Source organism: Lepidochelys kempii, chromosome 16 (assembly GCF_965140265.1).
Source record: "Lepidochelys kempii isolate rLepKem1 chromosome 16, rLepKem1.hap2, whole genome shotgun sequence".
Classification (NCBI taxonomy): Eukaryota; Metazoa; Chordata; order Testudines; family Cheloniidae; genus Lepidochelys; species Lepidochelys kempii.
In genome coordinates, this window is record NC_133271.1 from 11,373,738 (window position 1) to 11,398,591 (window position 24,854).

General features: G+C 50.6%; 1 protein-coding gene across 1 annotated transcript in view; it reads right to left on the reverse strand.

Annotated features, from left to right (window-relative positions):
• Window positions 1–24,854, reverse strand: part of NIBAN2 (niban apoptosis regulator 2) — a 99,233-nt gene that overhangs the window by 44,441 nt on the left and 29,938 nt on the right. Inside the window, exon 2 of the mRNA XM_073314571.1 lies at window positions 8,419–8,549. Coding sequence (XP_073170672.1) covers window positions 8,419–8,549 — 131 coding nt within the window. The remainder of the gene's footprint in view (window positions 1–8,418; window positions 8,550–24,854) is intronic.

A 24,854-nucleotide genomic window follows, 5' to 3' on the forward strand; every position in this document is an offset into this window, starting at 1 on the left:
TTACGGAGAGAGCATGTGGGCAGACCGGAGACCTTGCTGAATCTCTGCCTAAGCAGGAAGTGCCAGGGGGCCAGGATCTAGACATGCCCAGTGCGCGCCTGTGCTTTCCAGTTTGCACCACTCTGCCAAGGGCTGGTGACAGGCACCGCACGACAACACGCCATGCCCTCTGGCGAGCGCTTACAGCTCATCAGCAGGATTTCAGTGGAGGGCTTACCTGCCTTATGGGCCAAACTGCCGACTGGGCCCTCTGACCCTGAGTCAGGACATCTCCGCACAGTCAAAGCAGGAACACAGGCCAGGCAGGCAATTTCCAGAGGCAAACAGGACATGAACTTCCCTTTGGACGACTTGGCTACTGCCTTCCTAGGTCTGTTTTCAGTATATTGCAGGGGGACTAGACCCCGCATGATCAAGAGCTTCCTCATTCTCTTAACTCCTACGACCCATAATCCTAAAATCCAACCACCATTAACGAGTTTCTCCCCATCCCAGTATGAGCCAGAAGGGGAAGGCAGGTTGTGAAGTAAAAAAAAAGACACATTGGTGTGTCAAGGGACTTCTGGAGAGAGAGAGGTCAGAGATTCAGCAAGGGAATTTCCCCAGGGCAGAGGGGATAAGAGCAGCCAGGTGATATCGCCTTTAGAGACAGATTGCAAGCAAGGAGGCGGAAAAGGGACAGCAAGAGAAGCGGTATTTATTCATTTGTTAGTGAGCACAGTCGGTCTGGCACCCACAGCACACAAGCACTCGCATGCACACAGCATCTGGGCACACGTTGCTTCTGCTCAGTTTCCCATCATCCATTACAATACAAGCAGGGCGAGGCTGGCTTGCCCATATTTGTAAAGTGTCTCTAAGATCTAGATACAAGGGAGTAACTCCTGGATTACTAGGGAGGCCTGAGCGGCGTTCATCAGATCTGCAGCGTAGCATCTCATGTTGCCAACAGCTGAGCTTGTCCAGCTCCCAGGTTGGCTACTTTCTCTGCACCCGCTTGCCCACAAGCCATCACTGGTCCCAAATCCTCAGACACATGGAGTCAGGCAGTCTAGGCAAACAGCAGCAATGACTACAGCTGTGCACTGGGGCTCTGCAGGGACCCCAACAAGTCCAGCTCTCTGTAGTGCAGTTGATTTTTAGGGGCTTGTGTGATAAAGGGAGACAAGTACGGCAATCCCCAGTCAGGAATTGAAATGCCACGAGACAACATCTTTAATACAGAACAATGGCCCACGAACATTATAAGGCACAGCGTACAGCGTTCCAACTGTGACCGGGGTGAAATGCCTATTGAATCAAGACTGATCATTGCAGGCTGGAACCTGTAGTATCCATAGGCTGCACCTCTGTATTAAAAGATGAAGCCAGCTGCAATCTGTTCTGTTTTATGAACATTATGTGCAGCACTCTGGGTGGGCAGGGCACAGTAGCCATGGCTTTAGCCCATCTCTAAAGGAAATCAGGTCAGAGTCCTGAGAAGTCCTGCTCTCAAACTGCAATCCCCCTACCCATCTACTTTTACATGGCACGTTCAGCACGTCTTGCATCGTTTTCCACTTAGGGGCGGATACCTTTTCCCACCTGCTCTGCAAATACAGGATGGAATATGCAGAGTCCAAACTCACTCCATTGCTGGGGACTGGCTTCATAAATTTTATCTCTGTGTATTCGGCTCAAACCTCCTGCCCCGACTGCTCCTAGGGTTCCTCCCTTAGGACCGCTCAGCTCATACCCTAGATCCTCACTCCTTTATTATCCAGATGAGGTAATAAACCACCTGCCCTGATGAGTCAGCAAAAGCCACTTCACACCCCACCTTCATGGAAAAGGGTTTCAGGCAAACACTGCCTGCCAGTTATGCTCCTCTTCCCTCCCCCCCCCCCGACACACACACACAATCAGAGATACTGAGCAGAGATCTCAGAGTTAATCTGAATTTAAAAGGCAAGTTACAAGCTCAGAATATGACTGCTCAGCTTCACTCCCCTCTCCACCCCTTTCCTTGCAATTTCCATTTAGCAAGGCCTTGGTGTCAACAAGAGACACATTAATCCACAGGGCCTCATTAAGTAGGGACACCGTCATTCTGGCAGGCTGCCCAGCCATGGATATCAAAAGCAGGCTGAGAGACTGACAGCACTGAGAAACTCTAATTGCTCCTATGGGTGCCTGGCAGGAAGAACGGAGGGTTTGTTCGTGAACCAAAGCCTCTTGCTTCCTGGAGGGGTCCCATCCTTGCGGCGCTCCTTCAGAATAGAACCAGGTGACTAACTGGAAGCCAAGTCACAGCCGCAAGCCAGCCTCTTCCAAAGCAAGCAAGTGGTTCAAACATGTGGGGGCCAGAGTTCCAAGGGCTCAGCACCTCCAGTCAGGGCCAGATTGGAGGGAGAGCTCAGCACCCAGTGTGCCAACGAACCTGGCCCCGACTGTGGGTGCTGAGCCCTGACTATTCTGCCCCCAGCATAGAAAGAGCTGATCCCATACCCTGCTTCAAGTACCAGGGGTTGATCTTCTTGCACCTGCAGTCAATGAGAGTGATGGCTACTCAGCACCATTCAGGATCAGGCCAAAGATTTGGCTCTGCAAGCCAACAATCAACTCTGGAACCTGGTATGGCTGGGTGGCAGGAGGTTTCGCAGCGACCAGGAGAAGCTAAACTGATTTCCCCACAGCAGCTCAGCAGGGGAATGTCCTATTTATATAATCATCTGGTTTTAAAGTTACACCACGTCCCTGACCTCTGCGACTCGCTTCCAGTTCTCAGACATTCCACAGCCGCTAACTGGGATTTATGACACAGGCAACCTTTAAGCAGCACTCACTGGGAGGGTTGGAGGTATCCGCGTCTTGGTGATGCACCCAGCACTCATTGTGAATTCCAGGGCCCCGTTCCTCAAAGGGATCTCATTCATTTATTTTGCTCAACACATCCACTGCGTGGACTGTAACCTGCACCACCCTCTATTGTGACATCCATGCTGCTATGGGACAGGCTAACACCCAGAGCTGGATGCATACCACACAGGTTACGCGGGTGTCATCTGCTCTACATCCAACATAGAAGATGCCATAACATTTTCCATAAGAGTAGGGGTGTGCCTGAGTTACCTGGGCTAGATGTTCCCTTTCCCCGTGAGATTGTGTACAGTGTGCCATTAGGTGGTTGCCCTCCACCCCAGAGGTGGCTGCATTACAGCACTGGACATTCAGCGCTATGTGCTTATTTGGGGTTCAGTTCTGATCTCTCTCTCTCTGGTGTAACTCCATAGACTTTTGTGGAGACTTTACACCAACATAAACCTGATCAAAATTGGACTCGGCGCTTGTGAAGAACTTTGGGATCCTACAAAAAAAAAAAAAAAACACACCACACCAACTCCTCCTTCACCATGACCCAAACCCAACCTCAGCTCTCTTCACCCCATATCAGAATCAGTGAAAGGCTGGTGAATTCTACTAATATCCTAGTTGCTTGATCTCTCTCTCTCGCTCAAGGGTGGAACATACAGTTGTCCTGCCCATCCTAGACTTTCCCCACCATCACAACTCCAGCGGTGAGCATGATAGACGAACAAGGCTCCAAAAGCAGCAGGCGTTTAGCGATCATCATGCCATCTATTATTGAGCCTTTGTTACGGTAGCACCTAGCGGCCCCTAATTGAAGTCAGGCCCCATTGTGCTAGGTGCTGTACACACTCAGTGACAGTCTCAGCCTCAAAGAGCTTACAAAACCAGCTCTCAGGAAAGCCGGAGGACTTGCTGGGTAAAACGCCTTGCCTATGATAGAGTTCCCATCGGCAGGGCAGCACTGGTAACAGCAACGGCTGGAAATCTTAGAGAAAAGAGGCTATTGTAGACCCAGTCAGGGAAGTTATCTTGTAACAAGAAAGCGGGGTGCCTTTGGTTCCCTGAGCCCAGCATCCATCCTGGGCTCCCTGTCTGCATCCCATTCGCTCTCACCTCCGGTGGCTGCACTTTGCCAGTTAACCAGCATTGGGAGCTCTCCCCAGAGACCCCAGCATTCCCCCTTTCCTGCCACGTGGACAAGCATGCGCAAGAGGGTGCGGGCATTCAGAGAAGTTACTTAACCCACTTGGGGCCCACCTCTAGATCCGAATCTGGCTCCTGTGGAGCCACGTGCTGGAACGGGACTCAAGAACATAAGGCCTGTTCACTGGGACAGCAGCTGTGTGCATGATCCTCTGGGCATGCCTTGGAGTTACCGTTACCTAGCAAGGCTGCACGGCCACATCCCTGTTCTCACCTGCACCGCTGCATGCGCTGATGGGTACAAGGCCCCCCATGCCGACGCCAATGGCCAGACTAGCCCAACCAGCCTCCCCTTCCCTTATGAGAGCTCCCCAATATTGACAGCGAGTTTCTGATCATTCCCATCAAGAATGCTGTGCCTCCAAGCGCTATACAGAGCCATCGCAAATACCCGACTTCCAGAGCCAGGCGATGAGAACAGAGGGAGGGGTAAACGAAGAGGCACTGGCCGGGGAGAAGAGAGGTTTCCAGCAGCGATGTGAAGTTACAATAGATGTATCGGGTCACTCTTCTGACTCTCCGAGGCAACTGTTCTGGACCGGAAGGCAGCCTAGCTGCAGAGAAGGAGGCTCTTGCGTGAACAGCGCTGTTACAACAAGACGACGAAGGTGGCTGGCACTAACTGAATGGCAAGAGAAGAAAGAAGCAGCCCTCAGGATCTCCTGCAGTGCCATGGAGAGCAGGTGTCGGCATGTGGGCTGGGCTGGCAGCCGAGGTGGCCGAACAAGTGTCCCAGAGCCGGAGCACCGGGCTGGCAGGGCTACAAAGGCTATCAAGCCACGTGCTTCATTTTGTTCTGGAACATCCTCATTTCGCGGCTGCAGAGTGGCTGTGGTGGGCTCAGGAAGAACCTGTCCTGGAGTGAAGGAAGAGTCCCAGAGCGCCTCCCCAGAAGGAAGCTTGGGATAAATAAAATACACAAACACACATCAAAGTGTTTACAGCAGAGGCTGTGACTCGTGCCAGACTTAATGGTCTCTAAACAGGCTCTCACAACAGGCTCTCACGTGGAGCACTGCTGTGGAAGGGGAACTCAGCCTCAGCAGAGCCCTTTCCCATTGAGCGTTCACTTGAGCGAACTACCATTACAAAAGAAACTTTCAAGACAGTAACCAGATAGTTCAAAGCTGCTGCAGTCTGCCACAACGGTAACTCGCTTTCCAGGCCCAGAGCACAAGCCATGCTTAACGCATACTCTGCCCTTTCATGACTAGCTGTGAAGTGCTTGGAGGTCCTTGGAGGGAAGGTACCATGTAAATAGGCCTCGAATGCCCCCATGAGGCTGTTGTCCCCCACTTTACCACATGGGGAAAGTGGCACAGAGTGGGAGAGAGATTTGCCCAAGGTCACACAGCAAGTCTGTGGCAGAGAAAAAGGAAAGATCCCCAGATCCTCCAACCCACAGCCCTGTGCTTTGAGCATCTTCTCCCTGGCAGTCCCAACTTAGGTGGAGTGGCACAATTGGCCCCAGAGTCCAGACCATCACACCCTAATCTCATTTCAGGCTAGAACTTGGAAGCTGCTGGCCAAGCTCTCTTGGGGTCCCCGCGAAGTCCACGGCTCTCCCATGTGTTTGTACAGCACCATCCTGAGCAGCGGCATCTATGCACTGGCAGAGGGACGGTGCTCAGTCATGTGAGCAATGGGCAGAAGTTTCTAACAGAAACAGCTTAACCCATCTGGGGCCAGAGCTAGAGCGAAGTCAGCTCTCCTGGAGCCAGACGATTCTTCAACACAGAGCCATTCTTGTTAGAGTGATCTTATCCTGAGTAGAAATTCCCCCCTCCTCCCCCATACCCATTCTTCACCGCCACCCTCCCATGTTTGTTACAGTCAGTCTTGGAAGTATTCGAATCTAAATGGGTGACAGGTAAGTGAAATTTACCGAGGGGACGTTAAAGATAGACAAGCGGTGGCCATGCTTGCTGATAATTAGATCTACCAAGTGAGCACGACCAAAATGCTCTCCTCAAATAGCATTATCCAGTGCAATTTGGCTTCTGAAACTCCACTTCCAAACATCATATCTGAGGGTCTGGTTTGTTTCCTGCTAGTAAAAAGAGTCAGACAGACTAATATGGATACTCATTTCTAAGTATCAGTTGAAATCAAAACTAATCCTTCCCAGCCTAATTATAGGCCCAGGAGTGATTTCCCTTCCCTCTTCTAACCAAAGGCTTCCAACCTCACACAGCCTGGTATTTCCTGTCTCTGGCTCGTTGTTTATGGTTGAAGTTCACATTCAGTGGGAACAGGTCTGAGCTGCAGACAGGATGAGTGGCTCCACTGAACTGGTGGAGAATTGAAACCCAAATGCTCCTCCCCACCCTGGAAAAATATCAGCCAGAGTGGAAACAATGCAAACTCAGCTTGAATCTTAAAGGTCTCCAAGATTCGGTCTCGGGCAGCAGCCCAAAGAGGAGGATGTGACCCTACCCTCTATACCCATCAGCAACAAACATCACAAGGGTGTCTATACTCCGGAAGTTTCTGAAACCTTCCTGTTGCTAACTTAGCACGAGAGATGGAACTCATGATGGTTGAGATTAAACCATCTGGTCAGTTTGCCCAGTCTCTGCAGGGTCTAGGCTTCATCTACTTGGACTGCAAGTGCTTTGGAACAGGGATGTTTTTTTATTGTGTTTGTACAGCACCTAGCACAATGGGCCCATGACTGACGACTCTCAGTGCTACCGCAGTACAAATCAATCCATGCATCAGTAGCTGTGTGTTGATCAGAAGTGCCTCTGAGCAAGGCCCAGACTCCAGTCAGACTACTACCAATTGCAATAATGCATTCATTTTAGACTGTACCTAGGTCCTCCTAGCCTACTGCACACCGCACATTAGCTATGCTAATTAACTTTGTGCTCTAGTACATGCCTGGGTTAACTCTTTAGCTGTTGGCTCATTTCAGTGTGACCTATAGAATAATAAGCTAGTAAGTACAGGCAGGGGCAAGGTGTTCAATGCTTCTTGCTTCGATCTCCAGCGCTTTGACTAGCTACATTTGCATTTGGAAACTGGAAAAGCAGGAGCACGGTTTTACATGAGGGGGATGGGAGGCCGGAAGGAACTGATGGCAGGCTATGCTCTGAATATAGGAATTTGCATACTTAGTCAGACCCAATGTCCGTCTGGTCCAGCACCTGTCTGACACTGGCCAGTAGCACATGACTCAGAAGAAGGTTTACTGCCTACTTCGGGGTCAAATGGGAGAATCTGTCTCCCCAGCATTAGGTCTCCTAATCCCCCTAGTTCGGGAGATTGTCTTGTGCCCTGAAACAGGAGATTTAATATCCCTTCCCAAATTTGTTAGCAGCAGCTGTAACGTCACTTTCTCGTTATCCATGTAAGGATCCAACCTCTGAAGCGCTCGTCCCTAGCCCCGTGTTGCAGGGAGCACGCTTCTGGACGCAAAACCGCCGGCATCTATGCAGATGGAAATTCTCTCGCAGATATACCTATCCTCCCAGAGCTCACTCCCTCGAATGTCTGTGGCACCTCAGGCAAGGTGTCTGTGCTGCTCCATATTGGCAGTGTGGAGCTACAATGGGCATTAGGAGATAGACACACAAGGGAGTCCAGTGAAAGGCAAGGTGGGGCTGCAGTGCACGGCACCTCCTGCCTTTCTCCAGGGAGCCCATTCACTCCCTCTGTGGCCAGGGGAAATGACTCACATTGCACAAAGCCGCATTTAAGTCACTTGACTCACTTGGGAAGGAAAAGCCAACGCTGGAACTTGGGCAAGAGCCAAGCTGCGGGGTGAAGGGCCTGTACCAGCTCCTGGCCTGGAGCAGGAGTCCCAGAAGTTCTAAAGCTAGAAGGTTCTGCTCCCCCAGAGCTTCAACCACCTCCAGTGGGATTGCCTGCTTGCTGTGCCCCCCTTTAACACGCTGCCCGTAAGCACAAGGGTTCAATTCCACAGCCCCTGTTTGGCTTGAATTGCTGGAAGAACTTGGCCTTTTCCCCACTATAGAGGTGGAATTTTCCCCTCCAGCTTTCTCCCGGATCTCACACTGGAAGATCCCTCCAGGAAGGCCTGTTCTCACAGCTCTGCACAAATGCATCATCGCTGACACTCCGGGCAGCAGACTGGCCCAAGGCATCTGCCTCCCATCCCCGTGAGCCCACCTTTCAAGTACATCTGGGCACGCACCCAAGAGCTAAATCTCCCTCAACACCGAATCTGGATCCGTTTTGTGGCCCATCCCCATTTCTGCATTCAGGTCTGGGCACGAAGATGTCGCAGGGAGCGACAAATTTAATTTAATACTGCAGAGCAGCAACCCAAGCCGGCATCTGGAGCAGAACTGAGCCCGAGATCTCAGGACAGGGCCATCCTCAGAGGCGCCTCTCCCTTACCTTGCGGTGGAGCAGCTGGGACTGCGGCCCTCCGTTGCCCTCAATTTCATACCGGATGCTGTTGAAGAGCGCGACTCCATACTGTTCCTCATAAAACTGGCAGAATTCCCCCAGCACCTTCCCAGTCTTCTCTGAAAGTCAAAATGAAGAGAGGTTTAACACAGATCACCTGACTTCAAAATACATCAAAAACCCCACAGACACGCATGCTACAAAACCCCTCCCCCATCTGCTGGAGAGACTCAAGTCAGTTTGCACTTTCACATGAAAGCCTGGGACCCAGACTATTAGCAAGGAAGTGCCTCACTTCCTGCAGCTGTGGGGGAATATCTACCAGCTAAAAGCATCCCTATCACGATGGTTAGCATATCACTGGCCATCCGTTTGCATGCTTGGGGGCAAGGGGAGGTTAGTGGAATCATCTTACTCTGATGAGCAGCGGGTGGGTTACTGACTAATCCATGCACACTCCATTGCATTAGCAGGCTCTTTGACTTAGAATATAGAATAGAATATCAGGGTTGGAAGGGACCTCAGGAGGTCATCTAGTCCAACCCTCTGCTCAAAGCAGGACCAATCCCCAATTTTTGCCCCAGATCCCAAATGGCCCCCTCAAGGATTGAACTCACAACCCTGGGTTTAGCAGGCCAATGCTCAAACCACTGAGCTTGTGCTCATTTCTCCTCCTACTCTAGATACCTGCCAGATTTAAAACAACCTCCTCTCCCGTTAAGTTCAATTTTTGTTTGGATCACGATACTCCTAGAAGAGCTATGCCGAAGAACCCACTTACACCTAGGCTAGGACCATGTAGTCTCCCAGTTTGCAATAAACTGCTCTTTACGGTGTCTGCCTGTGTTTCTACTGTACACGTCACTGTGCCAGATACACAAGCAGGAATTGTTTCATTCTGCCCTGACCAGCCAGCCCTTTCTTGCATTAGTGGTTATGCCAAGTGGGGTCACTTTGGCATATTCATTCCTCATGCCCACATGCCCCACTCTGTAGCTCTTAGAGGGATGGACAGGAAGAGGCATGAGAGAAAAATGGGGCTTTTGCTACTTTTTGGGTGCAACATGACAGGCTCATGCCGGGCACTGATCACTGGGGAATTTCAAAATAACCAGAACACGCAGCATGGCAAAAATGTCTTAAAAACAGTCTTCCGAGTGGCCAGGGTAACCTCAAATTTCATCTCCTGTCGTGTCACTTCAGTGCCGCCTGTTTCCTCCCGCTCCCGTTCCAAATGTGCCAGAAGCTAGCCAACCGGAGGCCATGTGGGAAGTTTCCAGCACACCTCACAGTCCAGCCTGGTCATGGAAGGAATCCCACCAAGTGCCCATGGGAGCTGCTTCAGTGCATCTGCCAGCAGCCTATCACTCATGCGCTGCCCTGGAGGTCTTCCCTGCCTGACGGGGAGGTTCTATCCTCTTATCGGGGCATGGCAGAGATCCAGAACACTTTTCACCTGCATGTTCCCAGTCTGGACCCCAACCCAGCTCCCTCACTGGTGAAAGGAGGGCAGCTTCTGCCACATGCGACCTGCCCTGGGTGGAGGCACTCAGCATGTCCTACTGAATCAAACAGCCCTGGGCCGGGTGAGTCACATTTCCAGCAGTGTCCGATCTGCAAACAAACCCGAATCGTGCAACTCAGAATGGAGTGGTGAATAAGGGCATGTGGGCAGACTGTGCCACTCAATTCTCCCCATTCCTAGTGCCAGCAATACCAGTGACCTTTGCCAGGAGGCAGAGCTGGCCAGCGCCCAGAGTCATGCACCTGTCTTTGGAAGCGGAGGCCAAGATGCAGAGGAGAGGGATGCAGGAAAGACTCCTACAGAGACTCCAGAAACCCTGATTTGGTCATATAGCATCAGGTGAGAACTCAACAACAGTATTGTTTCCTGCGAGAACAGTCACTGGTGGACTAGGGGCAAGAGATAGTGGAAATCACAGGGGGAATTTTAGTATAACATACCCCTGGGAGCAGGTGACAATATCATCAAAACTCAGGTCTGCTCTACAGTTAAACTTGTTATTTGCATAGCTGTGTTGGTTAGGGCTGTGATTTTCATGCTGGTATAAACCCTGATATTATACGGGCATAAGAATGCTTTTGCCAGCATAGCTTTGGTCTCAGGGCACTGGCGAGTTCCCACATCTCAGGGAATCACTATGCTGGGAGAAACTCTGTTACACTGGTATAAAAGTGGTTTGTGCACTAGGAAGGTTTGCCAGCATAGCTATGCCAGCAAAATTTTTCTAGTGTGGGCAAGGCCCCAAGTGTCCCTCCTGCCCTGCTCCAGTCTAACACACAAGCTGTTCCATACCAAAAGGAGAACTTTCTAACAGGGTGGCAAATACTCGGTAACTTATATTGGCACGAACCAGTCAGCCTCTATCACTGATGCTCCCCCACCACCCAGCCAGGATTTCTCCACCGTATCACAGGCCAGATACCGATCGCAGTTCAAGATTCTTCCTGGGCTCAGTTTGCTGTTAGGGCCCCACGATCCACATTCTATCCCTGCTGTAGCCATGACATTTCAAAAAAAACGAGAACACGCAGCATGGCCATAGCTGGCAAGTACTAGGCACATTTGTTACAATAGGAAAGGAGTACTTGTGGCACCTTAGAGACGAACCAATTTATTTGAGCATGAGCTTTCGTGAGCTCTGTAGCTCACGAAAGCTCATGCTCAAATAAATTGGTTCGTCTCTAAGGTGCCACAAGTACTCCTTTTCTTTTTGCGAATACAGACTAACACGGCTGTTACTCTGAAACTCGTTACAATGGGTATTTGATCAGGGAAGTCCCTTCCCAGCTCTTCGGGATTCTGCGAAGAACTCCCTTAACCTCTCTGGAGCATACCAAGTAGTCCATGCTGGCCACCAACTTGGCTGACACCAGAGACCTCCAGAGCTAAAAAGCATGAACCTCTGCAGTCAGGTTTGGGAGCTGGGACTGGTACAGAGCCAACCTCGCATCCAGTGTGGCTCCAGCAGAGGCATAACACATTGAGCAGCGGGTTATACTAGCAAGGTCCCTAACAGCAGGACAATACCTGTGAGTCAGACATATGTGCACCAATTCTCAACTGCACGACGGCTTCTTCTAGGAGAAAACTCTTCTTGCATCAAGTCTTGTTTGTGTTGCAACCTAAGATCATCCCTCAGACTCCCACCTGCTCCCTCTCCTAGTGTAGGGAGCACTTGCAGCTCTGGGACTCCCCATGGAGCAGTTGCCCGCTTTGCCATGGCTGCACATGGCATCAATTCACACCACTATAAATCTTCCGGGCCCTGCCCCTCTTGCCCTCTGCGATAAGAGCTTCTGATAGAGAGACAGCAACGCAGACACTGTGATTATGGCTTTGATAATGAAACTGAAGGATGGAGCTTGGCTGTGTTTATACACAGACCCAGTAATTAGCAAGGATAAAGGTTGCCCTCCCTACCCCACCTCCAGGGCAGCACTCAGCGCAGCCACTGTATTTAACTGGGACCTAAAAAGGAAAACCGACGCCTGAGACAGGCTCTGAAATTACTAGTCACAGCCCCCAGCTGAGGGGTGTTGTATAATCCTCTGCCGGCTCCAAACTCAGCAATTCAGTTCAGCAGCCACCACGGATCCCTGCTCCCCTGCCACATACTCCTGCTCCCGATCATTTCAAAACATGCCTGCTCCTCAGATCCCCAGGGAAGATGCAAAGCAAAACGTACACAAGCTGCTCTCCATGTAAAGCAAGTCTGGCTCTTCCAGAAACTCTGCATGCCCCATCAATACTGCCATCTGGGCCAGTCACTGCTTTCCAGCAGGGCATTTCAGAGGGACCTGAAGGAAGTTCAGTGGGATTCAGCTGCTTAATTCCCTTTTGGTTCCTTTAAAAGTCCCAGCCGCCATTCAGTTTAGGCCTCAGTCATGCTGCCACAGAAATCAAGGAGGACTTTGGCTATTATCAGTTTTCCCAAAGCGCTCACATATATGCTAAAGCACCTATCTAGGAAAGACAGTCCCTGCCCCGAACAGCTCCCGGTCCACATTCCACAAGGCAACAGGGAGCGATACCAGAACAGGCTGCCATGGGATGACACTCAAGGTGCAGCGGCAGTCAAAAGAGCGAACAGAATGTTGGGATAGATAAGACAGAAACTATCGTGTTGCCTCTATAGAAATCCATGGTACGCCCACACCTTGAATATCGCATGCAGACGTGGTTGCCCCATCTCAAAAAACTATATTAACTCGGAAAAAGGTTCAGAAAAGGGCAACAAAAACGATAAGGGGTATGGAATGGCTGCCATATAAGGAGAGATTAATAACGCTGAGACTTTTCAGCTTGGAAAAAAGATGACTACAGGGGATATGATAGAGGTCTATAAAACCATGACTGGTGTGGAGAAAAGTGAATAAGGAAGTGTTATTTGCTCCTTCTCATAACACAAGAAGTAGGGGTCACCAAATGAAATTTATAGGCAGCAGGTTTAAAACAAACAAAAGGAAGTATTTTTTCCACTCAACCTGTGGAACGCCTTACCAGAGGATGTTGTGAAGGCCAAGACTATAACAGGGTTTAAAAAGGACCTAGATAAGTTCATGGAGGATAGGTCCATCGGAGGCTATTAGCCAGGATGGGCAGGCATGGCGTCCCTAGCCTCTGGTTGCCAGATGCTGGGAATGAGCGACAAGGGATGGACCACTCGATGATTACCTGTTCTGTTCATTCCCTCTGGGGCTCCTGGCATTGGCCACTATCAGAAGACAGGATACTGGGCTAGATGGGCTACCTTTGGTCTGACCCAGTATGGCCGTTCTTGGGAACAATAAGATCACATGGTTACTCACAAAGACATACATGCGTTTTAGGCATACCCAGACGTTGCAGTGGGAGCAGGCTTGGGCTGCTCGGTTGTAAGCTCCTTGGGGCAGGGACCTTGCCTGATAGGTCTGTACATTACTGTGCACACCTACCAGAAAGGGGGATTTATAACACTAAGAATGGCTTTGGTATTGTTTTTGAGGGGGGGGGACCACTCCATCCCAGCTCCACCACTAGGAAGGTCCTGAAATCCCCGTCTATCTACCCCCTCTACCCCCAATCTTATTTTTCCTTTTTGTTAGAATCTGAAGTTCCCGCCCTATCACGCCCAACGCTGCCTTCCATCTCGTCACTGACACACAGCTGGCCCTTTGCCCCATGACCACCATCCGCCCCTTAATGTGCAACTGACGGCAAGGGAGAGATGGGGAGGGTGGCACCAGTCAGGATGGGGATGGGGCCAGGCTGTTTCTCATGGGGAGGGCAGAGTCCCCCAGATTTAACCCCTCAGGATGGATGATGCTACACACACTCACTCTAGCGGGGCGTACAAAGAGAGCTGAGAGCACACATGAGGGCATGGTCTCTCCTGCAGCCTGTTCTGCTTCACCCATCCACCAGCCGGGCCGTCAGAAGGTTCAGGATGGATGAGCAGAGCCGCATCTCTGGAGCGTGACTTTTCCCTCCATACTGCATCCAAGACGGAGCCCCTGAACACATGTCCCCGCCACATGGGAGAAGGCTGATCTACCGAGGGATGCTACTGAGTGCAGTCAGCAAGCCTGCCCGTACCACTCCCATGCCAGAGACGGGACAATACAGACTCTGCCAACGGGCGTGGCTGCTTGTTCCCAGTGATTATGTCTGCACAGCCTGGGAAGCAGGGTCTCTCTATACACATTGCAGAACAGCAGAGAAGGTCCCCTTTGGACTCTTGCTTGAATGCCGAGACATGAAGGGACCATTGTCCATTGAACAGAGACCACCTGAGAACTGTTCTATTCCTGGCTCTGACACTGCCTCTTTGTGCAACCTTGGGCAAGTGACTTTCCTCCTTCGGTGCCTCAGTTTCCCTCCCATCTCCACAACACTTGGACATAGCCGCCTCTGAGTTGCTATGGTCTTTAGTGGGAGCAGAGTTAGGCCAATGCCCAGCACTACTAAAATCCCACCCTCCATGCAGTATACAACGCCCTACACTGGGGCTAATTGTAGGTTACACACTTATTAACGTTAAATGCCAAAGAAAAAAAAGACCAAAAATGCCTCAGATCCCAGAGGCAGGAAATTCCAGACGTTAAGATTGTTCCGACAATGCTAGCATGCCCGTATTGCACATCCTGTAGGGTGAGTGAGTGTAATACAGGACTGTGGTTATGGAGGAAGAATGGTGGTGGTATGGTATCCACAGAGTTCTGCAGACACTCTTCAGCCCTCAAGTGAGGAAAGACCTAACAGTATAGCTGGGGAGATGTCACAGAGTTAGTCTTGTAGGGTTTCACCCCTCCTCCCCCCAAATCAACTTCCTAAGTTTCTTTAAGTGAAGAAAGAAACACGGAGGAAAATGGCTTGCATGCCTTCCAGCTCGGTGGGCTTTGAGCAGGGCTCACAGATACTTTTAACCACTTGCAGAAGCAGCCCTGCGTATGTGCTTAGCGGTACATTGAAGGAACTTTCCCATGGAGCATGCAGTCTGAACATAGACCTTCTGCGGTTGGCACCAAGAATGGAACTAGCCTCCATGGAGGGTAGGGAAGAGACAGGCTGCAGAAGAGCAGGGAAGGGGTGTGGTATAACAGAGCCTGCTCTTCCACGGCAGCCAAACGGCCAAGAGCTCCCGCTGGAGCACTGCACCACCACACCTGTCCAGCAGGGCTCTTGCTTTTCCAGGCACAACCCAGGCTTCCGAGAGAATGCACCCCCCTCTCACCCCAAATCAACTGAGTTAACCAGAACAAAAAGCAATTGGCGGCCGAAACGCCAAGCAATGCAAGGCCTGTTCCTTCCCACCGCCCTGCAGCAAACGGTCAGGACATGAATGGTAAGGAAGACTGGTGCAACCTCTCTGCACTGCCATCTGAGATAATTCCACAACCCTTCAAGCCAGCTGGAAGCTCTCTGGGCTGCAGAGGCTGCAAAACAGCCAGGAAACATTCCATCAGATCTCCCTTGGTCCCAGTGTCTCATCTCTCCCACACACACCAAGTGCGAGCAATTACAGGCAAAGGTCCCTTCGCTTTCTCAGCACCACAACGGGAATGCCTGATCAGCACTTGAGCAGGTGGACACTTGGCCAGTGTTCAGGAAAGACATGCATGTCACAGCCATGCACTAAATGAAGCGGATCACACAGGGGGGGTCCTCTAGGGAGGATCATTGCATGCACTTTCAAAACAGACACCATGGGGAGGCTGGCACAGAGATGGGGCAGCAAGCAAGAAGTACCAGCAAGCTTAGGCCAGAGAGCTGCAGACAGGTCTGTCAGTTGGATCTGGAGAGATTTTAGGTTCTTTGGGTAGCCAGGCTCCCAGGGTCAGTCCTAGGCAGCTGCAGGCTCCCTGCCCTTGAGGGGAAGCAAGGCTCCACATGGGTGCCTCTTCATAGCACTGTCCACAGGTGTCCCTTGGACATATGCAATCCCACTCACCTGTCCACATAAATCCAGTGAGCTCGGTACATGGCCCTTCCCCAAAGGGGCTTGCTGTTGTGGGACAGGGCCCAAGGAGAGGAAGTGTTCAGCGGCAAACAGCATTGCCATCTCAGGGCTCTCCAACGAACCCAGACAATTGGATTTGAGATTAGAGTCGCTGCAGCATCTCATCTCTCTAGGGGTGCTGTGTATAAGAGGCATGGGGAGGCTAAGCCTCCCCACAAGAGGCTGGCCCTACAGCAGGGAAATGCGGGTCACCTCTCCGGAGGCATACGGGCCCACCGCCACCTTTGGAGCGCCATAGAAAAGCACCATAAAAGTGGGGCCCCCCCCACTAGTGCCCGAACTGTGGCCCCGCCCCACCTTTTCCCCCAGGGCCTCCCCCCCTCCGGCCACTCGCTCCTCTCGATGGCCCCCTGCCCCACCCTGTACCGGGAAGGTGGCAGAGAGGAGCAAGCAGTGGGTGCGGGGTGGGACCTCAGTGGAAGAGGCCAAGCAGGGGCAGGGCCATGGTCCAGGCACCAGTGCCCCCCCCACACTCCTAGGGAGCTTTCAACGCTCGCATGGGAGCCTCCCCAAAACCAGAAGACTCACACGCCACCTCTTCATGTCTCCTCACTGAACGAAGGGGAGGGCAGGGAGATCAACATCTCTGGGGCTCTTTATGAATTAAAGAGTCTGATAAGGACACCCCACTCCTCTAAAGAGGAGATCAAGAGTGTTTTGGGACCTCCCACGTTGCGTTTCCCTCCCCATCAAAATAACTACCCTGAAAAATATATATATTTAAGCCTCGACGCACATTACCCAGAATCTAGTTCATGGATAAACTCGCCATGAGAAATATAGTGATGCAACTCCCAGGCTTCAGCACTGACTCCCTGTCAAAACACATGGCTAGAGGGATTGAGGCAGCGTCTGCTTTGTGTTTCAGACTCCCCACGTCTCCTGAGCGCTTCACACAGCCCCCTCTTGCACTGAAAAGCCAAAGTCTACGTGGCATTTAGTCAATATAAGTGACTTTAGCGGGGCGTCTGACCCTTCCCTTGCTTCTTAGCCAGCTGCTGTGGTTTTAAAAAAAAATTCAGTTGAAAGAAATAGATAATTCCCTCCTGTTGTGTGAGGGACCCACACAAACAGGGGGACTGACCTACTATAAAGAGGGGAGGAATAAAGGGTGGGGGGGGAGGGGAGCCACAAAAAAAAAAAAAAAAAGAACAAACTACACCAAGTGTTATCAAGCGTGTCCAGACAGACACCTCCTTTCACCGGTCCCTTGCTGAGGGAGGCCACTGGTTTTATAACCTCAAAGTTACTGACACTCCATAGTTTCGCTGTTCCCTTGGTTTGAGAGCTGTTTAAAATCAGAAATGCAGAATCACAAAGTCTATATCCATTGGAGGAAGGAAACCCACCCCCATCTCAGCCTGCCGGCATAAGTAACATCGGTCACACAGCATCCCACATTTGAGGGGTCCGGTCCTGTGTAGAAGTCGACAGAATGGAAAGACGAGTAACTCTAACCTCACTTGTACTTCTAGCAGGTAAAGCAGGGTGATTTAAAGGCCATAGGGTCCCTTTCAGGATCACTTCCGCGGCATTCTGCAGGGGCCCAACAGGTATGGTAGGGGTCAACCAGGGCTCTGGGGCAGCTAGGAGCCACCTACTGCACCGCATGCTAGGCTTGCCATGGTCACCATTAAAGCCCAGCTATCAAGTTACAGGCTAGTGAGTTTTGAGACTCAAAGGGCAGCCCTGATGCTAGAGAGCGGGAGAGTCCGTTGAGCACAAGCTCACACTACGCAAGTTACACCCTTCCCCACCCCGAATCCCCAGCTCTACTCGGTTCCCACTGGTTGAAGCCCTTGCTAGCAGAGCCCGGCACCGTTCCCAGTCGCATGCCTGACCAGGTGGGAAGACGGTCATCCACATGACTAGAGAGATCAAGAGTTTCCCTTATTTAGGATGAGAATGCATGCCTCGTTCTCCAGCAGTCACTGCACTAAGCCTTTTAATGTGATCCCCATACCCACGCTGAAGAAAAGCCAGAACACTTCTACTTCATTCTCCTTTGGGCTGATTTCAAAGTTAGAAGCTTGGGCTCCTTTGAGGCATTGTTGGCATGGGGTCGGGGTAAACAAGTGCTCTGCATTCCAGCTCCTCTCTCTGATCTGCTCCACCTGGACCAGAAAAACTCATTTGACTTGCTCCTCATGGAGCAGGCGGAGCACAGGTGGCTGTCAACTCTGTGCCCCTTGCTTCCCTCCTAGCGGAGTGAAGCAAAAGATGGCGGTAGTAGCAGGTTCTCTTCTCTAGAGGGAAGACAGCAGGCAAGATGGACTGGACCAGAACATCAGGAAGCAGGAGGAGGTGCCCTAGAATGCCTGCAAACCCAGGAGTATGGATTAAAAACCAATCACTCGAGTAATCCTCCCCCTCCTGGAATGTAAGGAGCGGGTTAAACAAAGTTGCTTCCAACACTAAAACTACTCAAAGATTTTCCAGAGACCCCTTAGTTCATAGGAAATTAACATTTTTCAAAGTTTCCTGCAAAAATCAGTTTATATTTTCCAGCCAGTTCTACTCAGTGAGTTTCTCAAACTGCTGGCTTTAGACTCACAATTGGAGCCTTCATAGGCCACAAGTTAGCATTAAATAAGCCAACTGATGGGGTCATAGGCAGCTCCCCTCTTTATTTTCTAGTCTAACAGTTAGAGAAGAGTGTGTGGTTAAGAGACAGATTTAGCAGAGCTTCAGAACAGGTCACTTCTCTCCCAGTGACAGTCTCTCTTAGTTTTGCACACCCTAGATGTTGCCAGATGTCATTCTTCACGTGGACACAAGACTCCAGTTGGATGGCATGATGGATGGGCTCTCTTTGCGTAGCCTGCTCAATTCACATGGAGGGGGAATAAAGTTGTGGGGGAGAAAAACAGCCTGGTGCAACGTTGGGTACTTGGATTTGGAGTGCTAGCTTTAGGTTCAGAGAATGGCTGGGATAACAAGTGAGATCAGAATTGAATTTAAAACTGCACGAGCAAGTTGAGGAGCAACGTTCCGACCTATTTCAGAATGCCACCCACATGACACAGCATGGAATACTGAGTTCCACCAATAAGATACACCCTCACATCGAAACAACTCACTGGCTGACGATTCCCTGGAAGCCAGGACAGTAATTGCTAGATACTGAGAGCTTAGTTAACCTATCGGTGGTTGGAAAGGCATGAGATAGCTTGACACGTCCTTTACTGTACACCTGTGCGGATTAAATGCAAGTCGAATATGGTTCTAACCGATTTATAAGTTGGCAGGACAGGACTGCAAAATGTTGAAAAGGCTAATTCATGGCATCTTTTAGAAAGAGTTTTCACACTTTGAAACCTCCATCAACATACTACAGGGTCCATCTTGTACAAAGGATCATTCCTGGGCAGTTATGTAGCCTATGGACAGTGAATGATTTCATGGCATTGGAATTCTGAAGAACCAGAAGGAAGTCTTATTGCTTGAGTAATTTAATTCTAGTCTCGTCTCTAGATAAAGCACTTGAGACTCTGTGGTAGGAAACAGCCCAGCACTGCCCATGTGCATGTGGAGTGAACAGGCCTTTTCCATCTAATTGCAGCGAGCCTGGAATTCTGCATCCAGCAGTGGATTTTTTCCATGAGTTCAGAACTACACAGTCCACTTCACTCCATACGCAGAGACCGCCCACCGATCAGTCCTGCCCCAGCTATAGAAACTGATCCTGGAGTGCAAGCGGATTCCAGAGCTTCTGGTGTTAGCAGGGACTTCCACCAAAGGGAAGGTTTTTCAGCGTGATTTGCAGCAGTTTTGTTTGGCAGGTGGGACCTTTGTTTTGAATTCCTCTCCTTCAACTTTGCCCTGGAGAGAGGGAAACTTAACAGTGGCCTCCAACAATTTCAGAAACTATTTGATCTATCCCAGAGATTTGCAGATAGCAGGAGGAAAAGAATGCAGCATCCTATCTTCAAGGAAACCAGCAATGTCCGGAGAGTGCTAAACCAGACCACACACACGAACACACTGCAGAGCATGCTGCTTAAAAAGGTGGCCAAAGGCTCTTCCACTTCAGCTCCGGTTACAGCTCTTCCAGAGTGACCTTCATGCAAACAGCTGCCAATTGAGCTAGCAAGATAAGGATTGGGAAATAGGACCAACCTCATCTTGGTTGCAAACTCCTTGTTTACACCCATGAGGAGCATTGCCAGTAGTACAGAGGAAATGAAGATGAACCTTGATCCTAAAGGATGGAAGGGGATAATCAAGTCTGCAGAGATCACGACTACCCAGTGCAGCACTTATCTAGGTGCAAGGGGCTGCACGGAGGTTCCTCACTCTGCTGATGTTTTGCCAGAAGTCCTTTCTTTCGTCATGGACACAGGACAGCCACTGTGGGGCTTCAGGGCTGCTCCCCAGAGGCTTGTGTCAGGCTAGCCTAGGTCAGTCTCAGACGGACTTTCTTCTCTCCAAAGTGTTTGACAAACTTCTGCGGCAAGGATAAGAAGATGTTAAGAACCCACGCCACATGAGTGGCTTCTCTCCTTGGGGACATGCTCTCGTTCCTCATTATGAATGGGACAGGGAAGTAGTACTCGTGCTGGATCAGGCTAGGGTTCACAGTTTGGGGATAGACTCAGAGACTTTAAGGCCAGAAGGGACCATTAGGATTGTCTATAGTCTGACCCCCTGATGAGATGCTCTTCTGGCAGCATTCCAACTGGAGCGGGAAGCTACATGGGGAGGTTCGGCTCCACGCATTCACAGCCAAACCACTCCCCAAGATGGGACATGCTGGGGAGTAGAGAGTCTACTTCTGGACCCAGCTCCTCCTCAGAGTTAGGCCCTTTGGCTCCACTATGATGCCAGTACGCCACCAGGTTATGCACTTACCCCCAGGAGAGAAAAGCTGGAAACAATTCAGACAAGGAAGGGATGGCCTGGAGGGGTTCTGGAGAGGGGTGGGTGGTTTCAGGTTTGGAACACACAGTGAGAATTGCATGTTTTTGCAAGGTGGTTGCGGGGTGGAAACCGCTATTAGGAACAATAAACCTCTCAAAATGACATCCCCTATTTTGGCCTCTTCTATCGGGGAAACCCCCAAAGAACGGATATCCAACTGGTTATTTGCAGCTAGATGTTCTGTTGCAAATCAGGGCATGTAAAAAAAAAAAAATCTATTATTTGGGTTAAAAAAAAGTTTGAGAAATGTTGATGACAGAAAGACTAAGATTTAAGAGGGCATTTTGAAGTCTCATTTCCTTCAAGTTCCTGGGAGAGAGAGAGAGAGTCTCGCTCTCCAGCAGTCACTCATTCTTTACTAATTAATGACAGACCACTCATTAGGGCTTTGGTGAATGGAAATAAGACCATTCCTTGAATTGATATTAAAAGGAGTTTCTTGATCAGATCAGAACTGAGTATTCCCAGCTCCTGGATCTGAAGTGGTTTCACTACCCAGGAAACCCAACTTATTCCTTTGGAAATTTGTCAGAGATCACTGCCCAAGTGCCCCTATTTCTTCATTTCAAGCTCCTGTCACAACCCATAAAAGATGAGCAGTGAATGCCCTTTGTTTTCCTACTAGTGCTAAGGTTAAAAAGGGCTTCCATCCTACCCCTGTGCCCTGGGATTTAAACAAAAACAGCGTGGTTAACTCTGGTAATTTTATCACCACGAGTCTCATGATATCTGGTGTTGTTCTTAAAGCCCCAGATCTTGGAGTCAAGCAAAGGCACAAAAAGCGGTTTTCATTTAAAAAGTAGTTTGTAGCTCTCATGCTTGCTGAGAAAAGCTGCAAATAAGACCCGCACACCCCAAGGACTCAAATCAAAAGGCCAGAGAGGACCTTTTTAAAACCTCACGATTTTTGAACGTGCAGGGTTGGCAACCCTGCACAAGCCACATCTGTTCTGATACACGCACTGGTGCAAACTAGTCCCATGACCCTCCCCTCCCCTGGGGACCCACATTATTTGACCACCATAGATCTTAAAGCGGTGCACTCTTCTTAATCCAGAGAGAAAATCCTTACTAATCAGAGAAGGGGGCAACCATCTAGCCAGCATATGGGGCACCCACCTGCTGACCGCTTGCTTTCGGGGACCGACAACACCTCCTGCAGAATTTGTTCTTCCTTTGAGGTTGGCGACAATTTAAAAAGTTTGCCTAGACACTCCCAGCACTGCACCTGATCAGCTGCTGTCTGAGGTGGAAGACAGTCAGATTGAAGAGTCGCATCCAGGCCATTCTCTAGTGTGTGCATGGAGAATTCCGTGCTAGCTGTGAGGGTCTTATCTCCGGGTGTGTGTAGGCAAAGCTTTGCACCGGTACTTTCTGTAGCAAGCCCCAATGCTTCCGAAGCAGCCGTGCTCTCCTGTCGGGCAGCAGATCGCAGCTGTGAGAGTCCAGGCACTCTCTTCATGTTGTTTCTTTATCCATTTCTCATGCCATCCCCCCGATGAGGCTAACGTTTAAATATCCTCACAGTGAATGCCCCTTTGGTGAAGAACCAGTTGGACAAGGCAGTTTGGCCAACCATTCAGAAGTTGGGATGCTGACCCCAAACTTCCTTGCCTCGGGAGACTAAGCTGCTTTTCACATACAACGGGGTGGCAGATGTTATGGAGACCAGAATCAAGTTCTGGGCAGGGGTGGGAAACGGGGTATTTGGGAGGCATGGCATCCTGATTAAGGCATTTTCAGAAGTCGGTATCTCAGCTAGTCACAGATTTTACCCAATTTCTGGTCCCTCTCGTAAGCTGAAGCAAGACACAAGTGTATCATCCTGCCAGAATATGGATGACTAGAGAGCTCAGATACCTGCCCCCGACACCCCACCCATTACATCACCAGGACCACCCACCAGCTGTTTGACAGCTCCTGACAAGCGCATCCTCGCCGCTCTACAGACAGTCTCTGGTGGTGCATTTCGCCAAAAACAGGACTTTTGGAAGCCGGGCGGGTGCATGGCACCGTGGGAAGTTTACTTTGGAGCCCAGGCGGGAGCCTCTCAGAGATACGGGCGGCTAGTACAGGGCAGAGAGCCCACGCACCAAGCCTCAAGCTAATGGGAGTCCGGTATCAGTGACAGAGTCTGACAATGGCAAAATCCAGCTCTTAGTTTGCCATAGTGGGAGCGGTCACATAGGCAAACACAGGCTCTCTGAATTACAGTGCCGTCCACACATTCTTACACAGCGAGTGTTTCCCAGCCTAGACAAGGAATGTGCACACCAGCCACGGCTGGGCAACAGAAACAGTTCCCGCCCTTACAAGTAATAATCCACCTGTTCTTGGTGTCAGACACCCAGATGGCGAACGAACAGAGGTGAAAAAAGCCAGAACCCAGGCTGCATTGGGTGGATGTAATTTCACAGGATGGTGTAACTACGAGCCCTTTCCAGGTTTCCGCATGCTTCTTTCGTTTCCCATTTCTCCCCTAATCCAAACTCAGTGTGTGACTGAGGCCGGAAAAGCGAATGGGCCAGGGTGTTTTTATGCCGAGAGTGTTGCACCAAATCAGAGTGGAATGAAGCTCCTTTCAGGCACAGGAATGGGAGTTTCCTGGCAGTGTATGCAGCATACTAAGGAGGGAACAGCAAGACATGCTTATTTGAAGGGCTGCTTCTACGTAGGTCAGTCCCAACACACCGCACCCCTCCTATTCCAAACCCAGGCCTCTGCCTAGCAACTGGCACTAGCCAGGTGCTTTTGCAGTTGGACCATTAGGGAACAAGGGTAAAGTTTTGAACCAAAGTCTTCAGCTGTAAGTGATTAGTGTGTTTCACCACTGGGCCGGCTCTGTGCACTTCGAACTGGCATTATTCCATGGGTGGCCTAATCAAAATCCGATCTGCAAATCCACTCCCCACTCACACCCTGGGCCTCTCTTCCCCCACGCAGAAGTATCCAGTGATAGCCAGGTGTGAAACGGGAAGGGAAGAAGAAGAGCTCCACGTTGGTTTTAGAAATGCTGGGCTAGGCATTAGAAAAGAGGGAGGGACATTTCCAGCCACAGCCACAAGCGTTTTCCAAAAGGCCACCCTTGGCCATCCCTCAGCTTTCGCCCTTGGGCCTCGCCCAGCAGGGTCTCACCCCCCATGAAGGAGCCACCAAGTCAGTCCCGCAGTTAGCTCAGTCCCAAGCTGCTTTACGCTGCTCCCTCCATGCGCTTCGGCCTTCAGTGGCACATCACCGCCTCCTCCAGGAAACTATTCCAGATCTCGCCCCCATGCAGTCTGAGGTACTTACCTGCCTCCCCTCACTGTAGTATCTTTAATGCATTGATACTCACAGCACCTGTTAAGTAGGTTGGTATCCCGCGCTGCACAGGGGGAAACTGAGGCACAAAGAGACTAAGTGACTTGCTCAAGTTCTGTGGTAGAGCAGGGAATTGAACCCCCATCTCCCAAGTCTTGGACAAGTGTCTAACCACTGGACTGTCCTCCCTCTCCTGCTGTGGGGGTGGGTAATGCTGCCTCAAACTCACTCTGATACCAAGGTAAACAGTTCACTAGAGCTATTCAGAAAATGATCAGCATTCACATTCCAGACTAGATGCACTGTGCCCTTCCCATTGCTCTTCTGGGTCATCCTCAGGAGGGGATGTTTTTGTTACTGCAGAGGACGATGAATCATAAGCAAAGATTGCAAACCACACTGGGTACACAGAGGGCTCCAGGAGACAGACAGGCCACCAGCCCTCGTTACACAAGAGCAGCATAACAGAGGAGTACAGAGAGACACTAGAAACCAGTCACAGATGTAGTTGACACCCACCGGACTGCTGAGAGGGGAACCAAACCCAGAACTCTTGTGTGCTTTAAGCCTCTGGAAATCTGAATGCAGGTCCAGGCACTCTCAGGGCTCAGACATGGTGTCTAGCACCTCCTCAGAGAGCTCTGCAGTCCAACTGCCTTGTCTCTGGGGCCAGTGCTGACC